The sequence below is a fragment of the Chinchilla lanigera genome, unplaced genomic scaffold (genome assembly GCF_000276665.1).
Source record: "Chinchilla lanigera isolate Chin_1 unplaced genomic scaffold, ChiLan1.0 scaffold00022, whole genome shotgun sequence".
NCBI classification, from domain to species: domain Eukaryota; kingdom Metazoa; phylum Chordata; class Mammalia; order Rodentia; family Chinchillidae; genus Chinchilla; species Chinchilla lanigera.
Genome location: NW_004955423.1, coordinates 27,140,253 through 27,168,026, shown reverse-complemented (window position 1 = coordinate 27,168,026; position 27,774 = coordinate 27,140,253). Strand labels below are relative to the sequence as shown.

The following is a 27,774-nucleotide window of genomic DNA, read 5'->3' as shown; positions in this document are numbered from 1 at the left end:
CCCAGCCCCCTAAGTGAATTTATTCTTAAGTGCATAAATTTGTGAAAGGGGTACAAAACACAGTGGTTAAGAATTCAAGCTCTCAAAGAAAGTCTTAGTTTAGAGCCTGGCTCTTCTAATTTTTACTGTGATGTTTATGTCTCGTGTGTGTGTGTGTGTATGTGTGTGTGTGTGTGTGTGTGTGTGGTCTGTAAAATAACGGAACTTAACCCCTAGAGCTGTTCTAAGGTTAAATTAGTTAATTCTTATAAAAACCACTTGGAACCAACCCTGTCATACAGCTATTAGTTAACAGCAATTAGTTAAAGTCTTCCCCATTGTGTAGCACCATTTTCACCAACGCGGACTTTAGCAAGGGCAGCTTCCACGCTCTGCACACCTGAGAGGCTGCAGAAGACACTGAGGGAGACGGAGAGGCCGGGGGCGTGAGCAAGCTGCAGGGGAGGTTCAATGTGACGTAGTGCTCGTGGCTGCAGATGATTCGCAGAAAATCCAACCGCAGGGACACCAGGACACTTGGGTTTGGCAGTGAATAAAGCTTTGAAGACACCTGGTAAGCAGTGCATGAATAAAAGAATACCAATTGAATATATTACTTCTTTTAACAGTAATATGAGAATGACAGATTAAAGAATTAAAGAACAGTACTCTGAGCTGTTTCAGATTTTGTAATTTCAATGTAAAAAATTAGCTTTTTCCAGAGTTACTGCAAATATAGAAAAACTGGCACTACAAGACTGACAGTGTATAGCCATTTGACTAACTTAAAAGTCACATTTTTATATTTCCAACGTAAGATTAATATTTCCACTTGTCAAAATATACTTTATGAGGAAAAATCACCAAAATAAGATCACTTCTTAAAAGAAATTATCTTTTCTTTTTATGGCCTCTTGTGTTTACCTGCATTTACAATTGTCTGTTCTTTATTCTCCCAGATATATAATAAGCTACTTGAAGAAACACAATACAAACTGACTTAATAGCTTTGGTATTCACAGGGTCCAGCTCAACGTCTACAGGTGTAGGCAACCAACATCTCAAGAATTAAGACAGGGTAAGATTTGGTAGCAACAGTATATGACGTTTTAGGGGAAAAATTAAAACATAACTATTTTGCCAATATTTACAAGTAGGTCAGTGCCCACACATGATTAACTTCTCTAACTATTAAAAGAAGGAAACATTAATAAAGGCACCCAATAGAACTGCCTTCAAAATTTTAAGTACTATATTGCCAGACAGAACTGCTGACTGGTAGTCAGGAAAAGCTGGGAAGTGCTTGAGCAGCAGTCTCACATCCCTCAGTGCCCCCACTAGGCTTCAGTCTCCTAAATACTTCCGGAGTGAAGCCGGGCATGCTAGCGCACACCTAACTCCCAGCCGAGGCAGGAGGATCATAAATTCAAGCCCAGCATTGGCAACTCAATGAATCCCTACCTTAAAAAAGGGTTGGGGATGGTGCTCAGTGCAAGGCCACTGAGTTCTATCATCAGTACCGCCAAAAACCAAACAAATGATTTTGGGATGGGGCCCAGAGTTACATGTATTTTTAAAGCTTCTTTAAGAGGTGATTCTCGAATAGTGATACTACCGGGTATGGTGGTGCATGCCTGTAATCCCAGCACTCAGGAGGCTGAGGCAGGAGGATTGTTGCAAGTTCGAGACCAGCTCACAAAATGAGCTCAAGGCCAGCCTGAACTGCATGGCAAGACCCTGTCTCAAAAATAAAAAAAAAAAAAAAAAAAAAAAAAGTTATAGTACTCACTACCCAAGTGGCTCATCAGGACCAGTAACTAATGTTTCCAAAATGCAGGCTTCATTCATCAGTTGATAAAAATTTTAAAACAAAATCAGCTGTTTGTGGAAAAGGTCCAGGATGCTTCTAGTTTAGTACAGGCAAGATACTAAATAACCTTTTGGACTTTGGTAAACACCTGTTCGTGACTCCAAACTCTACAATGTTAAGGGCTGCATTAGGAGGAACGCATAGCAACATGCAGCTCTTCTAAACGTCACCGAAGATGGAAAGCTTGGGCAGCAATATATTCAGCATAAACGCGCACTTGCACAGCATCTGGAAGCTGCTTCACATTACTACTGCTGTGGCGTCTGCTCCAAGAATGGGAATTAAAGAGTTATGACGGGCCACTACAACTCCAAGAAAAGTCAGTTACTGATAACTGCTTGTCACAGTCTTTGTGTCCTGATAAAACAAACATAATTTCCTTCTGCCTCAGTAAAAACAATACATTACTTTGTGTTTCTGTTTTAACATCAGTATAGTTATGTGCTCTTGAAGCTCCAGCTCTGAAAAGAGCAAACACAGTACTTAAATAATTTAATTATTAATTATCACTAATTATCTATTACCTGTTTATAGCAGGACTTTATAAGGCTAAAGACAAATCCTCTGTCCATAACAGATAACAGATCATTGAGAAAGAATGCAAGACTTGTATTGAGTCTCTCAACCATTTCTGTGTCCTAGGAGACAAAATATAAAGCAAAATCAAATACAGTGTGATAGTTTAATTTCAGCTTAAAAGAGAAATAAGTGGAAAAAGTTATTACCTTCTGAAAACGTGAAACTATATCACTAGCAATCGTGCTGACAAGAGCAAGAATGTCATCCATAAAACGTTCTGGGAAACGACTTTTCCTTGGTGCATCAAGTTTATCGTTGAAGTATAAATGGTGCACCATGCTCTTTACCTGAAAAAGATATTCATCTTCAGTTTAATATCATATGATTTTAATTAACAGTTATAAGACTTCTTCCCTCTGCTTGTTCACCACTACCAGCTCCAGAAGCTTGGAAACCGTGTCTTCACTGCAGGCCTTGGGCAGCTACTGCAGGGAGCAGAGAGCAGGGACAGCAGACGGTGACTGACTCAGTACTCAGAATGAAACAGTACTTAAAGTCCACAGAGACTGGCGTTTATAGAGCGCGTCTAGACAGATTATTACAATACTGGTAATAACAAAGAATTCTGAAACTGAAGCTAAAGTTCTAGTTAGTGTAAGACTCAGCAAAGCCTTAAATGGTGATATTTTGACTCATACCAGTATTTAAGATGCCAGGCTACTGGCACACACCTGTCATCCCAGCACTTGGGAGACTGAGGCAGGATGATTACCATGAGTTCGAGGCCAGCCTGGGCTACACAGTGAGACAGTGCCTCAAAACAAACAAACAAACAAAAAACAAAAAACCAAACAAGAAAGCTGAATATACATGTAAGACTTTTTAAAAAGTACACATTACAATTTCTGCCTCATAACAAAAGCACGTAAGTTACATACTTGTGTTTATATTCTAGGGGGAAAAATGGGTTTTCTGTTGCTTATGTATAGTCTGTGATTTTACTTCTGTAGAGTAGTAAGTCTCTAGAAGAAATGTTATCTTATTCCCCAATACAGGTAATTGTTATGGCTTGTGTCTGGATGTCCCCCCCAAAGCCTTTGTGACTGATTCATGGTCTAATGCTGGGATTATGGGTGTGAGTGCTACATCCACCTAGGGTGGGCAGCCTACATACAATACAAGAGACAGAAAGACTCTTCTCTTGTGCTCCTCCCTTTTTGCTATGGCTGCTTTTGCTGTCTTCTGCCACCATAAATGGTTGCCCTCTGCCTTGGAGCCAGCTGATTATGGACTGAAACCTCCACAAACTGCGAGCTAAATAAACCTTTGCTTCCCTCAATTTTGGGCATCAGATATTTTGTCTCAACAACAAGAGAAGCAACTAAGACAATAATCGATGCTGAGAAGGACCCTATATCTGGAAGCTTTTCTAATTTTTTCCTTTCTTCCTCCTTAACTTCCCTTCCTCCTCTCCTCTCCCCTCACTTACCTCTCTCTCTCTCTCTCTCTCTCTCTCTCTCTCTCTCTCTCTCTCACACACACACACACACACACACACACACAGAGTACTGGCGACTGAGCCCAAGGCTTCTCACTTGCCACTGGGCTACACACATCACCGTTTTTTATTTTATTTTGGTACCAGAAATCGAACTTAGGACCTTGCACTTGCCAAGCAGGTGCTGTGCCACTAAGCTATATCCCCAACCCTTTATTTTTATTTTGTAACAGGTTCTCACTAAGCTTCAAGGCTTGGCTTATGAGCAGCTGTGATTATAGGAATGAATCACCGTCTGGCTACTTCTTTTTGGAAAAAAAGTTTCAGCAATTTATCTTTCTAGAGCTAAGGACGAAATGCAGAAAAAGGTCCCTAGTGTCAGAATGTCTGAGTTTGTACCACAGCTATGTTGCCTACCAGCTGTGCATCCTTAGGCAAGTACTTAACCTCTCTACCTTGGTCAGCTGCTAGCATCCTGTACTAACTTGATAAATACTTGTTATGCTATGTATGTGTTTATGCAAATATGTACCTATGCTTTATATAATATACATGCATTTAAAATACTAGTTTGCTTTAATGTCATTTATTAAGCAAAAACTATTCCAATTTCACCTTAACTATACAGCTTGTTCAGTGTTTATTTAGAAACACAATACATGTAATTCTGCCTTGGAACCACATGTAAGACCATAGGTGTGCAATAGTTTTTTCTAATAGAAAAGGAGCTTACACAAAATTGTTCACTGACAGAACTACTAAAGAATGTGTTTGGTTTGCTCACCATTAATTCAAAAAAGAACCAGGCCTGCTGCAAAGCCGACTCGCGAACGCTGCCACTGCAAACCACCCACTGCAGAGCCAGCTCCTCATGAAACAGCTACGGAGTAAAGCAGAGTCAGTATCAAAGGCAGACCTGCTGCTGTCAAAAGCCAAATACACACAAATGCAGACCAAGGTGGAATGAGAATAAGCAAAATAAGGCCGCGAGCTGCTCACAATGCGGTGGTGACACCCATTAACGAAACGACCATTTATGCATGGAAGACAGTGTGTGTGGCACAGCTGGGGACATCGTATGTTATCTGGGAGTAGTACAATGTCCTTTAAAAGGACAGGGAGGAAACAGCCTCCTAAATTGTACATGCAAACAGAAACCAGACTGAAAACTCAGTTACAGTGAGATCCTGTGTGTGCCTTAAATACATAGTAACATGCACCATTACACTCATGAAGTTTGCTGGTACAATTTAGGAATTATCTTTAAAGTTGTAAATTTTGCTATAAGTCATTCATTTTCAAGTATTTAAGATCATTTTTTAATTTTAACAGTAGCAGAATATTCCTGCTTTATAGTGGGTGTAGGTACCCAGCACTTGCAAAGTCGTGTATATTAACATGAAGAAGGACTAACGAAAGTGTGCGTAGGGAAGCAGATCAACACATCTTACTAAGAGTGATAATTTTTCTAACTCATCTTCCTTCCCCTGGAAATTTAAAAAACAAAAATAGAAGCAGTTACAGAAGCAGAATTAAGAGGTATACATTTCTGGTACTAAAATTTGATGATCAAATTTGAATTCACTGAACCCTAAAAACAGTAAATCTCCAACATCTGAGCATTATCTTACTATAAAAAGCCTACATTGGAAAGTATGCCTCAAAGGCATCTGATGAGCAGTGCCTGCTCAGATATACATGTAAATGCAACACAATTATTCCAGTATCTTCTATTGGTTATATAAAGAAATCTTGCAAGTATTTAGTTACTGGGATTACTTTCCCCTCTTCGTATTGTCTTCATATGAATCTACCTTTTTAGTTGGTAAGCGTCCCGTTAATGTTTGTAAAAAACTTGACGTCTCTGTGTGCGAAGACATACGATTACAACTTCGATCCACAGCCTACGGGGTGAAGATGGATGAATGACGAGAGCGTTAACACTGCAGGGGATGACTCGGAAGCTCAAGGACTGCACTGTTTTCAAACAAGCTTTTAGCGCGGCCTCAACGACCATCTATTTTACTGCTCATCTCATTTATACTACTTTAAACTGCTTTAATAACAATGTAGTAGAAATATCAAAATAGTTTCTATATATTTTTCATCTTTAAAAATATATATTTTAATGACTGTAATATTTAGAGTGCTGCAAAGAATGAAACTTCTCTGTATGATCTATAAACATGCACATATCTAGTACAAGTGTATAGAGTAAAAATATACTTCTCAACTGATCTCTGATCAAAAACAAGAAATCAAGAATTTCGTATTTAATAAAGAAAATTAAAAGTTTAAAATAATTTTTTACTTTTTCACTATTCCCAGAAGTCACTATTTAAGATTTTCATATAGTACTTCAAATATAAACCACCTACAATATTAAACCAAGAATTAAAATTTTCCTTTAAGAATGAGTATTTTTCTCTAAAGCTAACACAGGTGAGAAATATATTTTGAGATCCATGCAGTATTAGCTAACAAGCAACTAATTTTAAGTAAGCAAAATCTAACTCAACTAAATTATAACAAATTTCACACTTTGCAACACAGTGTAAATTAAAATGGATGTTTCTTCCTGCACTTAATCTTATACAGATCACATACTATTCACATTAATTTCAACTTATTACTGGTCCATTAAATGATTATGAATAAAGAAAGGCAAGATAGCTAAATGCAAATGATTCAATAGTTACATTGTAGACCAAAAGCAAACTGTTTTTCCACAAATTTTAACAATTTCACTAATTATGTGCAACCCCTCAAGTAGAAGGTGTTACAAAGCCATCATTTGCATAAGCAGCAGGCACGGAAATACTGACAGGGTGTGTAAGGAACAGGGGACAAGACAGGAAACAGAAAAGAAAAGCATTACTGGTGCAATCGGTGGTATTCATGCACAGTAGGTAGAAAATGTGCCACGTAAACAAAAATACACATTTTAATGATTAAGAAAGCAAGCCACTGAAATCATAGTATGTACTAGAAAGTAATGTTCTAAAGGGAAACATCAGCAGCCAATAAAGAAACCTCTAATGTAAACACCACCTGTGTTGATTCTGTACTTGGGCTGGGGTTGGATCCCCATGGGGCAGCTTTTGGACCACCAGTGTTAACCCAGGAATTGGAGCGATCTAAACCCTAAGCATATAATAGAAAGCAGTTGGAAAGGAAAGAAATATTACATGTTGCATGCTATAAATTATTCTTAAAGAAACCCAGACTTTCCAGTGCAAATCTGTTTTTAATTAGTACTGTTAAAGCAACCAAAAATTTAGGCACCTATAAAATATTAGTTCACCTACTTTACTATATAACATAAAAATAATAATAATCTTTTGACATAACAAATGACCAAGAACACTAAGTACAGTACTTAAAGGTAGTTCCTTTTTACGTAATGGGATCACTTTATAAAGTACCAACAACTAAAGTTTCCACAGCATCTCCCTCCTAAACTCTCACTGCAGACAGTACATGTGAGCATCAGGTAATTTCCTCTGAATTGAACTGAGAAGGTTTAAATGACAAAATGGAAGCAAGATAGTGCATTCTTGGGTAGAAGACTCTAACTTCATTCCATTTCTCATAAGCCGCAAGCTACTGTGCATGATACTCCACAATTCTATTAGATCTCACCTCTTCTTTCATTTTCTTTTAGGGAACAGGAAAAAAAAAATTTAATTATGAAAAGTGGTACCTAATATTTGCTTCTTTCTTGTAATAGTGAATTCACATTGTGTTTACTTTTACTGTGCTTATTATAATTAAACACAATAGGGTACTATTTAAGAGAATACAGGGGCTATCTATACAGGAACACTAAAATATCAACATCACAAATAATTAATTAGTAAGCTACATTAGAAGGCAGTAAATATTTGAAATAATAACAAAAAACAGAACAAGGGAACAAGGGGATTAGAAGGAACCTTAGGCCCAAGGCTGAAGAGAAAGAGCCACCAGGTGCATATTTAAGTAAGACGTTCAGAAGAGACTTAATTGAGAAGAAGGTGGACTTCTAAGTAATGTCTTAAAGGAGCTGAGGGAGTTGGAGAAGGATCTTGCTTGGTGGACTAATGCAATCTGACTTAATCTCCTCAGTGTGCTGCAGGTTTTTAAGACAACTTTCTAGCTGCTCTGTTGTGAAGAGGGCAGAACAGCAGGGACACCATCTTAAGGCTACAATATTAATTCAGGGAGAGATGCTGGTTGCTCAGACCATGACGGCAGTGTGGAACCGATGGCAGTGCAGAGGTGTTGGGGAGTGCTCTTGAGCAAGGCCTGGGTCCCACTGCCAGCATGGCTGGAGGCTGCGGGTAGGGGTGCAGTGTTGGCTCTGCTCTCAACATTGATCCAATTCTAAGTTTGGAATTTCTGAGAAAGAGTTACACCAACCAAAAAGTATTTTTGTGACTAAAGACATAACATTTATATGGTATTTAACATTATTTCATAAACCAGGGGACTTACAAGAGAAATAAATACTGAGTCCTAGAGCATTTCCACATTAAGAAATCAGAAAAAAACCCAAAAAGGAAAATGAAAAAATATAACCAGTATTTTGAGAAGCACAACTCTAGACATGCAGATGCCTAGAAGACAAGTAAGCGCAATAAGCCAGTGAGAAAAAATAATTTGCTAAGAGGTGCTGGTAGGTAAAGTAAGATGAGCTCTGCTAAACAGCTATCGGGATTAGCGACCCAGGGAGGACTGGTGACGTGAACGAAGGCATTCTAGTGGAAGACAGGAAGAATATTTAATTGAAGTAAAGATAATGGGAACAAAAGAATTGAAGAAGCAAGTACAGAAAACACTTAAGGAATTCTGGGTAAGGTACAGAGAAATGACAAAGACGGCAGCAGCAGAAATCCTACAGAGGAATTCTATCTACGTGAGAACTAACAGCATGCCTGTATGTGGAAGAGAATAATTCAATATATAGGAAGAAACCGGTAAAGGAGGAGAGATGAAAATTGTTGGAGAAACTTGAATAGGAAGAGGAGGTGGGAGCATCTGTGTAAGCAAAGAAATGGATACTCCACGTACAGTAGAGTATTAAGTAGTCAATAGCAGAGGGGGTAGGTGTGTAGGGATGGCAGCGTCTATAAAAGTGTTCTGATGTTTCAGTTTTCCCTTTGAAAGAGGAAATTAAGTTGGGGGGTGTTGGGAGGTCTGAGGTAACACATTATGGCATGAAGTTACTTCTTGGGAGAATGAAGAGCAAATGAATACAGAATGGAATTGCCTGACAGCATTAGGTCTTCTCTTGAGTCTCATGGCCTTGGAATTTCAGGTCAGACTAGTCACCATGGTATTTTACAAGCAATGCTCAGCCACACAGGTGCTGACATGGCACAGGCAGGCATGTGGGTTCAAGCATGGTTTCAAGCTTAAGAAGAAGATGGGAACTGAGGTTTGTGATGGAAATAATTATAATGATTGATCATGTATCTTTAACTGGCTCGGGGGAGAGAGAACATTAAAGGAATGAAAGGAAGAAAGGTCACAGGATCTAAAGACGAGAGGCTGCAGAGGAATAAGAAATCTTTGGAATCACGGTGGGGCACTGGAGAGAAAAATGGAGAATGGCTAGAGAACACAACACGTAAGACCGCTATTATGATGGCGAAGACTACTGGCAGACAAGGCAAAGGGCGGGTCACACCTGGGAAGGACAAGATGACAAAAGAGTTTCTTGAACTGCCAGGTCAATGAAATAAAGGAAAATCAGATACACATAAACTACAGGTTCCTTACATTTTGTCAAATAAAATTATACAGCATTAAAATTAGGGGTAATAACTAAATGATAATCCAATGTGAAAGTAGTTATCAAAGATTTTTCAATAAAAAATCATTTTAGTAAAACTTAGGACAAGGCTGAGCTGTCATGAAATAATTTCTCATCTTGTGAAGACTTCCTCAGAAGTTATATTTATATATTTAAATCATTATTATGTCTCATTTAATGCCTTTCTTTAAGCAGGGCAAAATAAGTCATTCCAATATATGCTGATCTCTTGGTTCAAAGACTTGAAATTATAAACTATCAAATATATCTGTAAGGAACAGCTCTAGATTTATGCTAAATGACACATAATACAAATCTTACAGAAATTAAGGATGTTTTAAAAGCAGAACCTTGAGGAATGTGCTCTGTGTAGTTCTTTGATAGTAAATTCTTTTACAATTCACAAATCAAAGTCTTTCTACTAAAGAACTATACTTAAAACACAAAAATAATGCTATGTACTATCTCTATTACAGTGAGATACGATCAAGAATGGAAACAAGAACAAGACCCTGAGTCCTCCTCTCACACAGGGAAACACGCTGGGGGAAGGTGCTCTCTTGCAACTGCCAATACCTGATCTATTCTGAAGTGCCCTGCATACCTCTGCAGTGTTCTCTGGGAGTTCACAAGGAATGAAAAAGTTGCTTAATTAGAGAAACATGTACACAGATCTTTAAGTTATTGAAATATATATTTTAATTTCTCATTGAACTTTACTCTGAAAAATTATGTTACATAAAATGAGCAATACTTCACAGTAATCCTTACAATGAATTAGCACTCATTGATGTAAATTAGAAGCTCCTGAGTATAAATTTTCTGAAGCTATACATTTCTATAATTATATAAACTATAAGAGTAGTTTAGATGTTTTTAGTCAATGTTCAAGTAGTTCACCAAAGAAACAAACCAATCTAGAACTTAAAAAGTTCTATGACAGATCAGGCTCCTATTAATTCTTTCTCATACCCAAGCTAACAGAGTAAAATGTCAAGGAGAAAGTGGCTATGCTTCTACATAAATGTATCTTCCTCTTTTCTAATAGCAAAACATACATTTAAAGTAGTCTGTCTGCAACATAATATGGTGTGATTTGTTGGCTTTGGCCTTACTATGCTTTATTTTATTCATTTTGCTTAAATTCTGGGTTACTTTTTATACTTTACATCTACAAGGTAGAAATCATTTGTTAAGTATTCTAGGGGCTAAAGAAGAGGAGAGTTTAAATAAAATATAGCTGGATCGTATACTAGATAGCCCTCTTCTTTTTCTGTCATGCTGCTGGTATGAGAAGACATAGGATATGATCACAGCTGAGAAAGGATGAAGACAAGATGATTCAAGCACCACTAAAAATAACCATTAACTATCACTAGATAAATCATACTTTGCTAACCCTAGTGTGCTTCACACGGTTTCATCTGAAATGTAGCTCTATTACAATTAAGGTGAGTAACTGTCGTTGACACTTTGGAGAAGGGGATCATAAATCAATAGTGACTTACGTTTCCTATCCATCAGTAGGTTTTAGTTCTATGGAAAGTCAAACTAGATATTTTCCACATGATACAGTATGACAACAATAGTGAGTTACATGTTGCTAGTTATCCTGCACAAATCCTAAAATTTGGTATTTTTTTAGTATACAAACCAGTTTGTACCAGCAAGCATATTTAATAGAAATATGAAAGTGTTTACCAGTAAAACAGAAATACAGTTTTTTATTTATTTCTAGTTCCAACAGAATAGAAATATACAATTTATTGCTTATTAACATAAGTGTATCTCAAAATTACAAATAAACTAAAAACTTCACAGCTGTCGGTAGACTTAAGACCCAACTTAGAGATGCACGTCCCCAGTTTACCTTACTGCCGATGATAGACCGCACTTCATCGTCTGGTGATGTGGGAGTCCCAGGTATGTCTGGGTTACTGTTACTCAGGCTCCGAGAGCGGCTCAGGTTAAGGCTTGCGGGTCGCACAGCAGATCTAGCCATCGTGGCATAATGCACAGATCCTCCCAACCCCCCGGGACCTGGAGATGCACAGAAAATAGAACATTATTAAAAGAGAAAAAGACTAAGAAACAGACCTAAAAAACTGACTACCACTTTACAAGATTCCACAATGATCATGACCTGTATTTGTTTCTAAATAAAAAATACTGTAAAACTTTTAAAATATCAACAGAAGTAAAAAAACCTCAAGAACTACACATTGGTAATTACACTAAACACTGTAATTATACATGATATTCTTTTTTTTTTTTTTGGTTTTGGTTTTTTTCCGGTATTGGGAATCGAACTCACGACCTTGTGCTTGCCAGGCAGACACTGTGCTGCTGAGCTAAATCCCCAGCACCCGTGCTATTCCTTTTATTTTGCACTAAACAAACCTAGGCCTTTACACTGAGCTACATCCTCAGCTGGGTTCAAACTTGCAATTCTTTGCCTCAGCCTCCCAGAGCACTGGAATTATAGTACTACAGACATTCTATAGTATAGTAGTTGACAAAACCATATGAGTTATAAATAAAATCATTCTTTTCTATTTTTCTCTATTACATTTTAATTGCATAACAACATTAAATAGGAAACACACTATCTTCACTTAGGTATAGTTATATCAAAAACCCAAAACGTGCCAGCTGATGTCTGCTTTTTCCAGCCCTCCTGCTCTGCTGCCACCAATATCTCCTGAATCAGACTGTCCTCACTTGTTTTGGGTGTGACACTTGTTTTATTTGATATAATCATTTGTTTTATATGTGAACCACAACAGAATGCGAATGATGTATGTGTGTATATGAATTATAACAAAATGGCATTCTTAGAATATTCATGCAAAAACTAAAGATAATTCTAAGAATCTAGATTATATAAGAAAGCAAAGAAGTCCCTTTTATCTGACTGAAATCAAGCTTGACATCTTTCAACCATGTTCTACAAACCTAAGTATCCAGCAGTTATATCCACAACTTCTCTGAATTTTTATTTACAGAAATCTTTCTGAATGTCCTATTTGCAAATGATACATACCTGTCAACTATTTAATGTACACAATCTGTGAGGTCAGCGCATACACAGCATGACTTGTGAAATCTGTGGAGCCCTAACAGTGCGCTAAATGAGGGAAAATGGAGCACTGCAGGTACTACACTGTCATTCACACAGTCAGACTCTCAAGTCGTGGAATTTAAAATTCAAGACAGGACAGTATGAATCAGGATATGATTCAATTACATTTCTCTTCTGCAAACAAGTAAAGAAATACTAGGCCAAAATGTCTAGTCAGATTAGCAGGCTGCCTGCTTTTCATAACTAGTTATTTGTTAGTCCTATCAGGCTTAACATTGCCAGTAGCCAGAAAAGGCATGTATCCTCCACACCAGTGACGAAAGATGACCTGTGCAGATAGACAAGCTGGCAGCTTGAAAACTATGCACCAAGAATCATTAACTGAACAACTGAAGGACCGTTCAAACAAAAGATCTCCCTATAACTACCATGACTATCGCCAGTGTCTGACATGACAGGTAACTGCTTTGGCTCCAGTACTCCGAACTTTTCTAGAAAACAATCTTATACAGTATAACTACACGTGTTATAGTATTACTAGGGAACCACTGATCCACACCTTTTTAATGCCCAACAGCATTTGCAGTGACAAACAAGACTCTATTTATTTTAACAAGGAATGCTAAAGTGCCTCTGGAAGCATAAGTTGTTCTCAAGGTTCGTTTCCACAAATTAATTTAACCAACATCTCTAATTTAAATTAAAGCAAGCTGCATAAATAACAATGCTTTAAAATGAAGCTTACCTTTTAACTCCAGTAAGTAGCACAGTGAATGCACTTAGTGGGTGTTCAACAAACGTCTGTTACTGAATGAATGCGGGGACTACATTATCTCAGTCTCGCCACACAGACTGACCTTACCAAAGATAGTGTCACAGTAAAAAGAATCACACACCTGGTGAGGGTGAGCTAGGGTAAGTATTTGGTAGGCGAAACACGTAATAGATATAGGAGGCAAGAAGGCTGTTCCTGCCATGCTGGTCATGATTTCCTTCCAAGTTTTTGTGAAGTCGATTTATAATTGACGCCATGGCTTCAAAAGATGCTTGACCTAGATTAACTTTTAAGAAGGAAGAAAACACGTTTGCTTTAGCACATGCACTCTCAGTTCCTTGAGGTAACAGTTACATGTCAGATTCCAATTTGTACTCAAACACTCAAGAATGTCCTCCACGTATAAGTCTCACAAAAAAAAAACCCATGGAACTTATTTTCCCTTGTGCCACCCCTTAACCTGAAATTTTTATAAGAGGTTAGCTCTTTCATAAAAATTTCTTTCCAGCTTAACTTCCTTTTAGTATTTAGCTAAAACTGTTGAGAGAAGCAGAGAACTAAACCTTGGGAGAGGGTAGGAATGAGAAACAGCTCTCACTCCACAACAGTGCAGAAGAAAAGGAGAACCCCCTAGTGTCCAGCACGAGAAGGAAGGCACAGCTTTGTGACGTGGAGGGCAGCAGGCAAGTGAAAATGCAGACGGGGTTAGCACACGACCTTCAGCTGTAACCCAACCGATCCCTCTACCTATTTCCTTCCTTACTATTTTTTGAGTCTGTCAGAACTTGAAGTCAGGAACCCAGCCTTGGACAATGCCTATCAGCTTCTATACATACAAGGTACTTAGTAAATATTTAGTGAATGAATTAATTAATTTGTTTATAACTTGAGAAGTCTATATGACACATTTATACAGAGAAAACATTATCTTCTCTAATTACAAACAAGTAAAGGACATTTCCAACTAAACACAGTCTCTATAGATAGCAAATAGAAGAGCATGCTCCTTTTTACTTAGTTTTTTTACAAAAGTTAGAAATGCCGTATTATAAATAACATGATTCATTACCAAGCAAAAGTAAATTACCTATTTGGCCAGCAATGACAGGAGGTCTAACAACTAACAGGATCAGTTTATCAAGCAGAAGATGAAGAAATCGGACCACTGGCTCCAACTGAGATGAATTCAATGCTGAAATACTGCTCTTTAATTCATTTTCTAAGTTATTTTCCATGATCCGCATGTCCCCAATTCGGATAGGGAACATGTGTTCATCCAGGGCATTGACCAGAGCAAAAAATTTATCAAGATACGGATCCTACGACAAAGAATAAACAAAAGCACCACTTGTAACTACATAAAATTCCCAACACTAAGGGAATATGGACCACTAACACTCATATTAACTGAGAACACAACACAAAGAGAAGTGCATACAGTACACAGTTACAAACAGTTTCCCATTAACATCTACTTTATTATTGTAAAATAGCCCCCTCCAACAGTACTGATTACTCATGAGGGATCTTTTTCTCTAGGTCTGAGTCTACCTTCTTTGTCGGAGCTCAAGGACTATTTGTGACATTTCTTGCCTCTTAGCTCCAAGCTACCACCTTTGTGACACCGCAGCACACTGTCCCAGACTCTTCAAACTATGGCTCTCCTGGTCAGCTGACTGGTGTTAGGCGGTCTTACTTGTTTTCCTGGTGGTACGGCAGATGTGAATGCTGCGGCTCAGAATGGAGGGAGGTGGGTTGTGGTGTTCACCAAGGAAGGGTGGCTCTCACGTGTCCCAGCCAGGACTGCCCCCCACGAGTCTCTTTCACTGCAGCACAGCAGTAGGAGTGGAGCATCATCCTCTCCACAAAGGTCTGCTCCTCAGTCATCAGGGTCCTCTCTAGTTCCTAAATTTCTTCCTGGAGATTCTCTGTAATTATTATCTCTGCTGTCATCACAGAATTCTCTTTTACCCCATTTCGAAGTGAATCACCTTTAACATAGTTAACTTTTTATGGTTTCGTTTGTTTCTTTGTTTGTTTATTTATTTATTTTTGTCTTTTTGAGACAGGGTCTCACTATGCAGTTCAAACTGGCCTTCAGCTCACTTTGTAGCCCAGGCTGGTCTCAAACTCACAATGATCCTCCTGCCTCAGCCTCCTGAGTGCTGGGATTACAGGCATGCGCCACCACGCCCAGCTTCATGTTTCTTTGTGGTGTTGGGGATCTAACCCAGGGGCTCTCACATGCTATACTTGCAAACACTCTATTACTGAGTTATGGTCCTAGTCCCAGGTAACAACTCTTAATCTTAAATTTTCTTCATTCATATTACTGGCAGATTTGTCTCCTGCCTGTTATTACTGAGCTTCCTTCTGTGCTGCCCACAGAACTAAAGCTGCTCATGGTAGGACTTTCCAGGCCTCTGGACAGAAGCGTACACTCCCAAGCTCCTTCACACTTAGACATGACCATGTGCTACAGAGTTCTGAACAAGGAGATGGGAACAAGAGCCTACTGGAACTCTGGGGAGGTTTTTATTCACTTAGCAATGAAGACAAAACTTTAAGAAAGGGAGTGATACTGCCCAGCTTCCCATTTAAACTTCTATATGTACTGCTTAAATGATATTCTTTTTTGAGCTCTATATAGTCAATACATACTTCAAAGAGTTATAAAAAAAAGTATAAAACATCATAAGAAACATTTGTATTCACTTGATCCTGGCTGGTCAGTTCTTTCTTTCATTTTCTTTCTTTTTTGGTAGTACTGGGGACTGAGTCTTGGGCCTTCACACTGGCTACATCCCCATCTCATTTCTTATTTTGAGGCAGGGTCTCACTAAGTTGCTACACTGCCCAGGCAGGGCTCAAACTTGCAAACCCCCCACCTCCACCCTCTGGGGGCTGAAATTACAGGTGTGCAATTGATCCTTTTAACAAAGTTTTAATACACAATCAATTTGTTTGACATTGTTGTGATATATCAAATATATTTCAAACTATTACAAGGAAAGTGTAAAACACTATAACAAACATTTATTACTTTCAATTGGTCCATTAAAAAAGATTATCAGTATCTGATGAATTTGTTTTACTTAGTTGCAAAATTTATAAACATCTGAATTTTAGTCATCCGGACTGGGGATGCCAGGATGTTACACACTTGCACTTCCTTCTCCCCCTATACTGCACAGGTTTTGAATCAGCTTTATAAATTATTTTGTCCCAAATCCCTTTTTTTTTGTACCGGGAATCAAACTCAGGACCTTGTGCTTGCCAGGCAGGCACTGTGCCATTGAGCTACATCCCCGGTCCCCAAATCCTTCTTTGTAACGTAAGATAACACATGAATCTGCCTCCATAAAAAAATTTAGGAGGAAAAGATAAATGTACTGACAACTCTAAGAAGAGAAAACTAACAATGATTATAGGAATAGGCAGAAATAAGCATAATGTACTAGCATATTTATGAAATGGAATGTGATATTAAGAATTCACCTATTAAAGGAACTATGTTTCGAAGATAATGAGAACTCCCATCTCCTCATCAACACAATGATAAGGAACACAGAAAGCACGGGACACACCCACAGCGTCGGTAAGGAAAGCCTCCACTTGAGTCCTCCTCTTACTGGCCTATGTGTGCACTGCTAAAGAAAATCTATCATCGTCAGTGTCCTTCTGAACACAGTGCAAAGGTTCTGTGTGCATTTCCCCACCTCGCTGTGCAGGAAGTGCGAACTTAAAAGACTGCTGTCTTCTGTAAGGCCTGCTTACGGCTGCTTTCCAGCTTTAACGTCAGGCCAGCGTCCACTAACAGGATGGTACCCACACCTGGACACGTCTATGCTGAACAATGGCCTTTCCTTGGGAAGATTTGAATCTGGTGCATGTTAGGAGTAAGAGCCCTCACAACAAGCCTCTGGCAAACCCCTGGAGACTGTGTCCCCACTGAGTGCCACACATGCCACTCCCTGAGCTGCGTGACTCCACTAGGACTCTTGGAAGCTTGGCCTCATCTCCTCCAGACTTCACCAATGCCCCTTCGTCTGTTGACGCTGCTTCTCGTGTCTTCACTATAATAAACCACAGCTGCTGTGATGCAACAATTTCCCTAAAAGGCCTCCAGGCCAACTGCTGAACCCAAGGGGCTCTAGGAAACTCTCCACATGACCCTTCTCTTTATAAGCTGGGGAACGCCTGAATTCCATGTTAAAGACAGGCCTCTTCTCACTCTACATTTCCCCTGAAAAATCATAAGCACCCATTTAATGTCACCAGTCATGGTTACTCTGTTATTTCCAATCTCCAAATTCATTACACTACATCAGGCCACCTCTGTCTGAGGTACACATCAGACACAGCAGGTTGAGAATGAGCTCCTGGAGCTCCATACCTGCCCTTCCTCAGGACATGCCCCAGATGACTTCTCCTAGGTCTGCAGTTAAGGCTAGAAATTACCAGCTGCTTGGAATCTAAACTCTGACACTAAAAGTCCTTCAGAATCTGTTCCCAGCCTGGCCCTCACCGTCCTCTCTCAGGGACTCCTATTCACTTCCAACTGTGCTCACATCCTATTACCTGCCAGTCCTTAGACACAGATGACCAGCACTCTGCTTTGCCACCTGTTTGGAGGAGCTGCCCACCCTACCTTCCCCTGTGTGACAAGTCCCTACTTACCAATGCGACACCTCAGGCCTAACAGAACATGGTCTACCTTGTAGTTGACTTATCCAGTACAGTCAACGTATCCAACATGGTACTAAGTGTATTGTTTATAATTTTTTTGTGGGGGGGCGCGGGGTTTTCCGGTACTGGGAATCGAAACGACCTTGCGCTTGCCAGGCAGGCGCTGTGCCGCTGAGCTAAATCCCCAGCTCCGTACTGTTTGTAATTATTTTTGCACTTTCCCCTGTTATACTGTAAGACCACTGAAGGGAAGGCTCTTTCCCTGACAGGTAACATCCCTCTTCTTATAAAGCTTATAAAGGGGAAAACATAATAAACAATGTATGTGTACAGCACACACACACAGACACATACACACTTCGGTAATAAATGTGAGGTCAGCCGCCAGAGTGACAGGACTTTTATGACTAAATGAGTTACCAAGAAGCTAACTTTCTGAGGTGAGCAGCAACTCTACAGAAAGAGAAGTAAAATGAAAGCCAGGGAGGAAGGCCTTCCAGCCAGAGAAAAACTGAGAATTATTATCTTCAAGAACCTAGCATATTCCAGAAATAGAATGAAGAATTTGGAGCAGATGATTCCTAAACACTCTATCCATTTGAAATACCTGAGTCTACGAGAAATAAAATTTGAATTGGGTGATAGTTTTAAAACTATTCTGCCAGGTACCAGAAACTTAGAAACATGTCACTTAATTATTCAAAATAAAATCAATGACATTTCATGAAGCAAAATATTTGCTTATGGTGACTGTTAATGACATTTTGTGTCCCTTTAGAAACATATCTTATACATTTACATGCTTTTAACTGATATATATTCCTATAAATCTGAAGCAGTCAACAGAACTGTCAGAAACAAGGTATGTTTTCAACTCATTCAAGTACAACTTGCATCACAAAAATCACTAAAACTCACTTGTGTATGGATAGATGAAACAGCAACAACTTCAACATTAAACACACCTTTGTGATTATCTACCCACTTCATGCCAGGTAGAGGAACCTGTAAATATAATGACCACAGATGTTTAAATAAATTATAAACTCAGGAAACAAAAAGGAGAGCACCTCGATGAGAAAAAAAAATTCTGTAGAAATATTTTTAATCACAACACATTTTAAAATAAACTTTAAAATTTCATTTTCTTAATAAATAGTTTCTACCAAAGAATTAAAGGCTCAAGAAGCAAAATGAAAACACCCCAAATTTCTATTTTCCCAGAGACATATCTCCTTTGATCATTCCAACACTTCCTCTATCTACATTTTCATATATTCCCTTACACAGTTAATATCATATTGTTTTGAAATCTGTTTTTCACATAATATATATACATATTACATTTCATGTCAATAAATTCACATAAACAGCATTTTAAAGATTTATAATATTCCACTTGTTTATTTTAAACATTCCTAGTATATTTTCATTGGGCATTAAAACAGTCACAAGCAGAGGAATCTTGTTGTTCTAAGGATTAGAAAAATCTTCTTTTTTCAGATGTAAACTGCTAGAATGTCCATTTAAACCTCATAAAAGTCATTTTTAAAAGTAATACCTAAATTCTCTCCATCCTTTCTACTAAATGCAGTTCACGATCCTGGACTGCGATGCTTAAAGTGAACAAGCAGACTGGAAAAGCTGCGCCCTCAGGGTGCAAGGACACAGACTACTTCTTGGGTTTTACTTCTGCTCTGCAGACCCAGGACTGGGTGCCAGGGACACTAGCAATCCAGAAAAGCCGACAGACAGGCAGGCAAAACCCCAAGGAAAGGCTGCTCTTAGCCAAAGCCAGTCCCCACACTCCCTGGGCTGAGTCGGTGGGGGCTCTTCCTAGGTGAACAAGCGAGCCACAAACCCCTCCACATACACAGGCTGATGTGAATGAAGCCTGAGCTGCCACCTCCGGAGAGACAGCAGAGGCAGCATCTGGACAGGAGCCCACCCCTTCTGAGGACAACCAGCCCCCAGCCAACACGCAGGGTGAGCAGGGAACAGTGCACAGGTGTCCGGCGAGGTCAGCAGAAGCCTGCTGGGGAACCTGAGGCCCACCTCCCGAGAACAGCCACCACCCAACCCCATCCGCGGAGTGGAAGGAGACAGTGGGCAATGAGGGCCTCAGCTAGACCTCAGCGCAGCCTCCTCTTTCCACCACTGCAGCAGCGTTTCGTGACACAATAGCCAGCGTCCAGGACGTCATAGAAAACATGCATCACACAAAGGCCACGGAACTCTCAAATGAGAAAAGACAATCATCAGACACCAATGCCAAGAGGACACAGACGCTGGATAGTTCTGAAGCTAAGTATATGTATTGCTAATGGGCCACCCACCCCCTCCAATGCCGATGCTGAGGATTGAATCCAAGACCTTTACATTAAGCCACAGCTCTAGCCCTTTTTTATTTCTTATTTTGAGAAAGGGTTTCACTAAGTTGCTAAGTTGCCCATATTGAGCTCACGCTTGTGATTCTCCTGCCTCAGCCTTCCAGAGTGCTGGGATTATAGAATATACTGCTTCTTAATGTCACCATTAAATTACACATGGCCAAAAGTATGGTTCAGTGGCACAGTGCCTGCCTGGCAAGCGTGAGGTCCTGAGTTTGATTCTCAGTACCAAAAAAAATTAAAGTATAGAGAAGTTTTAACTCAGTTGAGTGGTTTATTACAGGTGTCAGTCAATCACACTATGATGTAGGTCTATAATCAAATATAGCCATGGGTTTTTTAAAATATAAACATATTTAGCACAGTAGCTAAAAGAAAACCACTGACTTACCCTTAGAAAACTGACTTTGTATATGCAAACCAACTAAATAAAAACAAACACTTCCACAAGAGTGTGCTTTGTCTTCATTTACACATTCAGTTTCAAAAAGATACTAAAAGTTTAAATATGTTTCTCCTCCTTCAGTCTTTTAGTAAAATATGAATAGTCTACTAAAAGAAATATTTATTTAATAAAGCTTCTCATGTTTTAATAAGAAAAATTTCCAAGTCTACTTTTGAGTTTTACATTTCATGTATTATTTTATTTTTAAATTAATATGCTTTTTTTGAAAAAAGGATAAAAGTTTCTAAGCTTCTAAGTTTTATATACCAGAATTTTAATCATTATCTACCTCCTTACAGACAGAAGAATAGCAAGGCTTCACTTCCTGAAGACATCTCTACAATGAGAACCATGCTTCACCCCACCTGGAGTACCACAGCAGGACAGACACTGACCTCGGGGGACAGCACCGAGTACGCCTGGGGAGGCTTTTCCAGAGACACCGGTAAGCAAAACTGGCCGGTCTTCAGCCGTCCATTCTGAAGCATCGGGATCCACTTGGAAATGAAAAGGAATCACTCTCAATTTAAATATATTTGTTATAAAAATAATTACTTGGAAAGTGTGTTTTATGAACTTGGTGCATCCCAAATTTGTCCCCTATCACCGAATATTAAGGGACTTAATTATATAAATAATAATAAGAGGCCTTCATAATTCTTCTAAGGAACCATTTCCCCCAAACAGTACCATTATTACACACGCAGTATTTAATATAAAAGGTTCTTATTATCTAATGAAGAGTTAATCCTAGGAAAAGGCCATGAAGTGCAATTTAAAAACTGAGATAAGTTTTAAAATAATGAAAAGCTTAATTAGCTGTAAATGCTGAAAATAAAACTAAAGAGTACTATTTATTTTAGAAAAATTCGTATCACAAATGCAAGAGACAAAAAAATGAGCCAAATGTTGATTTTTCTCTTCTGAGTAGAAGCATGATTTTTCCAACGAAGTTGTATGATAGATTACTAGGGTGACACTCATCTTAATTACACTTCCGCAATTCAATCATAATGATTTTTTAAAAATACTCAAAGGTTTAAATTTCTTTTCTAAGTGTTTTTTATTCATTTTACAATCAAATCATTTTCTCCTTAAGTTTGTATTTATACTGCACTGCTGAATAAGCTCAATAATTAGAACCAACACCTAAGCATTTACACAAAGTAATTAATTGTTTTATTAGCTAATTGCATTAATGAGCATTTTTCTTGTTGTGAAGACTCTTCCTTACCAATGCCAACTGTATAGTTACAGGAAATCAGAGAGTATTCAAGGAATAAGAAACATTAACTATATCTTATAAATATTTTTAGGATCAAAGAATTAAACATTCAACAAAAAGGACTTACTGTATATCCAACAGGGGTTTCAAGAGGAGTATTTTGCTTTTGTTGACAACTAACATGATAAAAAGTAAAAAGTAAGTGATGATGGTCAGTTAAAGTTGCAGGGAGTTTAACCTTGATTTCTTCGTGAAAATCAGGAGACCTTCATATAAAAAAAAAAGAAAACAAACAAAAATCAAGTCAGTAATTGTTCAACATAAATAATCATTTCATTTGTATGCTTGAGTGATTTTAAACTTAATTTTAGATTCATGCTTCATTTTTACCTCTAGTCCAAAATATTTTTCTTTACTCCCAATCTCCAAATAATTAAATCCTACTTCCAGATGAGGGAGCTGCCACTGTGTCTGAAATTTCTCATCCTATTGTTTTATATAATAGACTGAGTAGAACTACTATTTAAAAATTAGTAATTATCACCTTCATACTGAAATCTCCATTACATTGGAACCTGTACACTAGAGGAGACTATGGTTGGGCTACATTTATGAGCCAATTCTTACACATATAGAGAAAAATAAGAAGTCATATAAGTGTTTATTTTAAAACCACCCTATAGAATAATATTTTTATTTTGTAGTACAGTTTCATACAAAACTAATCTGTATCATCCTTTTATAAAAGAAGAAAAAGGGTATCTCTAAAGATACCTTACTAGTAAGTTGGGCTCTCTGTGGAATGTCTTATATCAATTATTCCATTGTTAGCAAAATATAAAATGTCACCAAAGCATGAACTAGTTTTTGAGTGACTTCAAGGGAAAAAAAGATAAAATCAGGAATGACAACAAACTGCACTGTGCCACAGGTTGGAAGTGCTCCTAGACACTATCCAAATACAATAAATTTCAGGATCTTCTGTTTCAATCAGTATTTAGTCAGAATGGCCCCAAAGGGCATTTTTATAGGAAAACACAGCTTTTACTCAAGATACACACTTCGAAGGGACAGAACCTTGGCATCCCAACCTTCCACACAGAGTTGCTATTGCTCAGAATTATACCCAATGAAAATCCAGCTCTACTGTGAAGGCTGGCACGTTCATTAGGCTTTTCTTTCTTAAGTGTTAGTCAGTCAAGTACCCTTCCCTCAAATGAGCCTAAAAAACCTGTTAAGAGGTTTTGACTATAGAAATTCTAAGTGGAACTAGACAATAAATAATACTAACGAGAAAGAGAGCTAATATTAGCAATTGCAGAACTTGATAATTCTGGTGAGAAAAAAAAAGATGCTATGCATCTTATAGCTGATCTTCCCAATCATCACCAAATGGGGAAAAAGCTGAAATTATCAGCAATGTCAGATGGTATTGTCATTCTGATTCCACCAATGCTGAGAGCAAATATAGTAGCAATGAACTACTCACAAAATTGAGAAACTTTTAGAAATGACCACTTTCTTAATCAGTGTCTTTCCTAGTATTGAATATTGTGGTCTATTACTTCCTGAAACCACATTATGTGAAGACTTGTGAAAAATTAAGCATTTATGAGAATTGCTCATTCAATAAATAGATTTAATTGCCCAGCTTCATGTTAAACATTGTGTTAGTACAGTGGTAATCTTAAAGATAAATGTAAGAAAACAATTACCCTCAAAAAGTATACAATTCATAAGGAACATAATCAGACGCAAATATCAAATAGCTATGCTACAGAACAGGGGTTGGCAAACTATGGTTCACAGGGCAAATCAAGTCCAGTATCAGGTTTTACACAGCCTGCAAAGTGAGAGTGACTTTTACACTTCTGAATAATGTCATGTGAAAATTACATATAATTCAAATTTCAGTGTTCATAAGTACCGCTGTATTGCAACACAGCCACCAATTTACTTGTGACTTTATTACTTATGGCTGCTTTTGTGCTATAACGGCAAAGTCGAGAGTTTACCAGAGAGGGCCTTGTGATCAGACCTAAAAGATATACTGCCCAGTCCTTTGCAGAAAATGTTTGCCAACCCCTGATATAAAGCATACTATTTAAATACTTCAAGAGCAGGGTTAAATAGATTACTTCAAGCTTAAGCTCAAAGAAGAATTACTTAGGAGGTAGTATTTAAAATATGGGCCTTAGAAAGAGTTCAACAAAAAAAGGGAACAATTATCATAAAAGATCTAAGAAAGGCCCAGAAGTAGCACAGAATATGTTTGCTACTGAGGCCCAAAGAAAATCATCAAGTCTTAAAGGTTGATTGGATATTAGAGAACAAAAGAGAGAAAGCAAAAAATATCTGAGCTAGAATAACTACAAAAAATGGTGGTACCATTAATAAAAACAGAAAGGCAAACAGAGACAGTTCAGAAAAAAGAGTCAGGGACAGAAACTAAGAAGTCAGCAAGACACCTAAATGGGTATGTCCAGGAGGATGATGAAAACACAGGTGTGAGCATCAGCAGGAAGGCTGGGCCCACACGTTAGAGCAGAGGCATTTTCACGGCATGTGCTCAGGGAACACGCCAGGTGACTCAGGAAGAGAATGCACTGAGAGAGCGCTCACAGCAAAGCTGCAGTGTTTTGTGTGGAATGCCCACATCTAGGGGAAAAAGAACAAGTACAACCCCCCCCCCAAAAAAATGTTTAAAGAAGCAGAAGGAAATTGATATCAGCCAACAAAGCAAAGGTATGAGAAGTTTTAAGGAAGGCAAGGAAAACCCATACTATACAATGGCAGTGGGAAACTTCCAAGTGTCAGAAATGTAAGTTTCCCTTTGAGAACAGATGAAGCCTATGGAGTGGAACCCAGAAGAGAAGGGACAACTGAGTCACACTCGGAAGCAGCAGGACAGCACGGCCTGGGAGCAGAGGAGAAGGGATTCAGACTGAGCAGAGAAGAGGCCAGCACTACATTGGAACGGGAGAGGCGGACGAGTACAGAGAGCGTTTGAGGTGAAGAACAGTGAAATTATGTTGCATAATCTCAGCTGCATAATCCTAAGTAATTTAAAACAGGAGTGCACAGCACAGCAAACGACTGCAGCTACTGTACACAGCGGTAAGTTACGTAAAACGAATTACAGTAGCCCCATCGTAAGACACAGTAACACCAGTCTGCAGTAACCACAACTGGTGCAATTCTGTGATTTTTCTCCAACATTTAATAATCCCCCCAAAGTAAAGTAGAAATTAAACATTACTCGAGTAAGCCATGTCCCAAGGAAGTAAAACTGAAAGTCACTGAACCAAAGGATCATTGGAGGTTGAGAACACCACCAATTTAACTAATGGGCTTCAACTTTGTAAAGACTTAAATAAAACTAAAAAGTATCAGGAAAAATAACAGGGAAGATCAAAGGACCAGAGGTTACAGTGATAATAACACAGTAAAACTAAAAGGATCAGAGAATTTGGTTGAACAGACCTTTTATATATAAAGTCTTGCATTTGAGATGTCTTTACAGAACGGTTGTACGTCTATGGATTGAAAATCATACCTCAGATGTTTGCCTTGCCTCTCGCACAGTCAGTAAAACACACTAACGTGAGTGCTAACAATGCCACTATTGAGAAGTGAGTAACTTTGAAAGAAATATTTTAATTCAGTACCTGTTATGATATACTACGGCTGTATAGGCTTCCTTTGAAAACTCTGAACAGCTAGATTTACCAAAGATTACCTGTAACAAATAACAGCATGTTGAAACTTTGTTGCAATAAATGCTGGATGTTTCATATCTATGTAAGAATTTGTCTGATTATAACTGAGAAAAATGGGCAAAATCAGCCCAATGAAGAACAATGTGCCTACTGACGTTCATTAAAAGTTCAACTGCTTAACTACAGGTTTCTTTTCAATGACAGACCCATCTGACATTCAAACATTCAGAAAGTTTCTATTGACTGTATTTCTATCCAGTAAGCAACAAGGTACATTTCTTTCCTTTTTCTTAAAGAAAGTGAAGAATTCATTTTATACTGGATGCAGCATATAATTTGGAATTTGTGTAATAAATAGGATCCTAGAATGGTGGCATAAATCTTCCATATAAATTGATGGCTTCTCCACTAAAACAGCAGTCATCCTGAAAGTCAAATATAAATTATTCATAAATGATATAAAATATTCTACTTTTTAGGTTGTTATGTATCCTTGGTGGTCCTAGTGCTTCCTGTACACTACTTTACACTGGAGGAGAAGCTATATTCTTTAGTCTTATATACATGTTTATAAAAAATTCTCCAAAATTCTCCAACTGGGTCTCACGACGCAGTTCAGGCTACCCTTGAGCTCACTGTGTAGCCCAGGCTGGTCTCAAACTTGCAAAGATCCTCCTGCCTCAGCCTCCTGAGTGCTGGGATTACAGGTGTGAGCCACCACACCCGGTTTACTATATTTTTAAAAATTACACTATTATTTCTGGAGAAAGTTTAGAGGTAAAATAATTAAACCTTGTATATCTGCCTCCTGAATTCTGAGAGAAACACTGGATAACTAGGGCAGCTGATCCCTAAGTGGTTTAATGATGCCAAAGTTGCAGTTACAACCGCTACAAGCCCGACTTGCAATGGTGTCTAACTACAGATGAAACCCTTCCATCTGACCAGCCACCTTCACATATGCACGAACAGGGTGTGAACTGGTCAGCACACTTCCATCACGGCTGGTAAAACAAGTAAAGCCTAACCCTGACATAAAGAGATTAACTAGGACCAAGTACACAGGCAGGTATTTGTTTTTGTAACCTTTCGAGAATGTCCTTTCATTTTAAATGCATACGAAGTGTAATAATTATGATTGCCCTAGGTAAGCCTTATTTTATCAGCTCTGTAATAACTTTGTATATTTTTACAAAATGTTCCAGTGCCAGAATTATGAAGTTTTCAATTTTATCATACTATATTATGTAATCTAAAAATTATCAGGAGGACCATTTGAATAGTCCTTAATTAAAAAGTAAGCCAACATACCATGTTGCTGTATCTACCCTCTTTCAAACCAGCCACTCACCTAAACATAAGAGCATTACATTTTCATATGATTAATAATGCACAAGTGAAATGAATGCAATACCTTTTTCCCTCTGAGAAGCTATCACCTTTCAAAAAAGAACCTATTTTTGTAACGTGAATGAAGTTAACGTGGGAAGTGTTCCTTTTTGACCATCTGGTACGTGTTTTTAATCACCAACATGGATTGAACATCAATTACAATAGCAAACAAGCGCTATGACAGGCATCTAGATGCAGCTACAAGTACGTAATGATCCCTGCCCTCAAGGAGCTTACAGTCTAGTGGGTGAGGTGAAGAGATAAATATAAAATTACAGCGCAATAAGGCCTCTGAAAAAGTGAGAAGATGCTATGGTGGCACCAAGAGGAATCAGGTTACCTGCCCGTGTGGGTGGGGCACACTTGAAGCTACTCAGAGGGCCACGCACAAGCT

General features: G+C 38.4%; 1 protein-coding gene across 1 annotated transcript in view; it reads right to left on the bottom strand.

Moving 5' to 3' along the window:
- Window positions 1–27,774, bottom strand: part of Dock7 (dedicator of cytokinesis 7) — a 190,090-nt gene that overhangs the window by 65,684 nt on the left and 96,632 nt on the right. The window contains exons 18-30 of the mRNA XM_013514367.1: window positions 25,938–26,008; window positions 22,397–22,535; window positions 21,440–21,541; window positions 19,128–19,214; window positions 14,608–14,839; window positions 13,642–13,806; window positions 11,534–11,703; window positions 6,918–7,010; window positions 5,681–5,770; window positions 4,651–4,746; window positions 2,575–2,715; window positions 2,374–2,487; window positions 380–550 (exon numbers count right to left, since the gene is read on the bottom strand). Of these exons, the coding sequence (XP_013369821.1) occupies window positions 380–550; window positions 2,374–2,487; window positions 2,575–2,715; window positions 4,651–4,746; window positions 5,681–5,770; window positions 6,918–7,010; window positions 11,534–11,703; window positions 13,642–13,806; window positions 14,608–14,839; window positions 19,128–19,214; window positions 21,440–21,541; window positions 22,397–22,535; window positions 25,938–26,008 (1,671 nt within the window). The remainder of the gene's footprint in view (window positions 1–379; window positions 551–2,373; window positions 2,488–2,574; window positions 2,716–4,650; window positions 4,747–5,680; window positions 5,771–6,917; window positions 7,011–11,533; window positions 11,704–13,641; window positions 13,807–14,607; window positions 14,840–19,127; window positions 19,215–21,439; window positions 21,542–22,396; window positions 22,536–25,937; window positions 26,009–27,774) is intronic.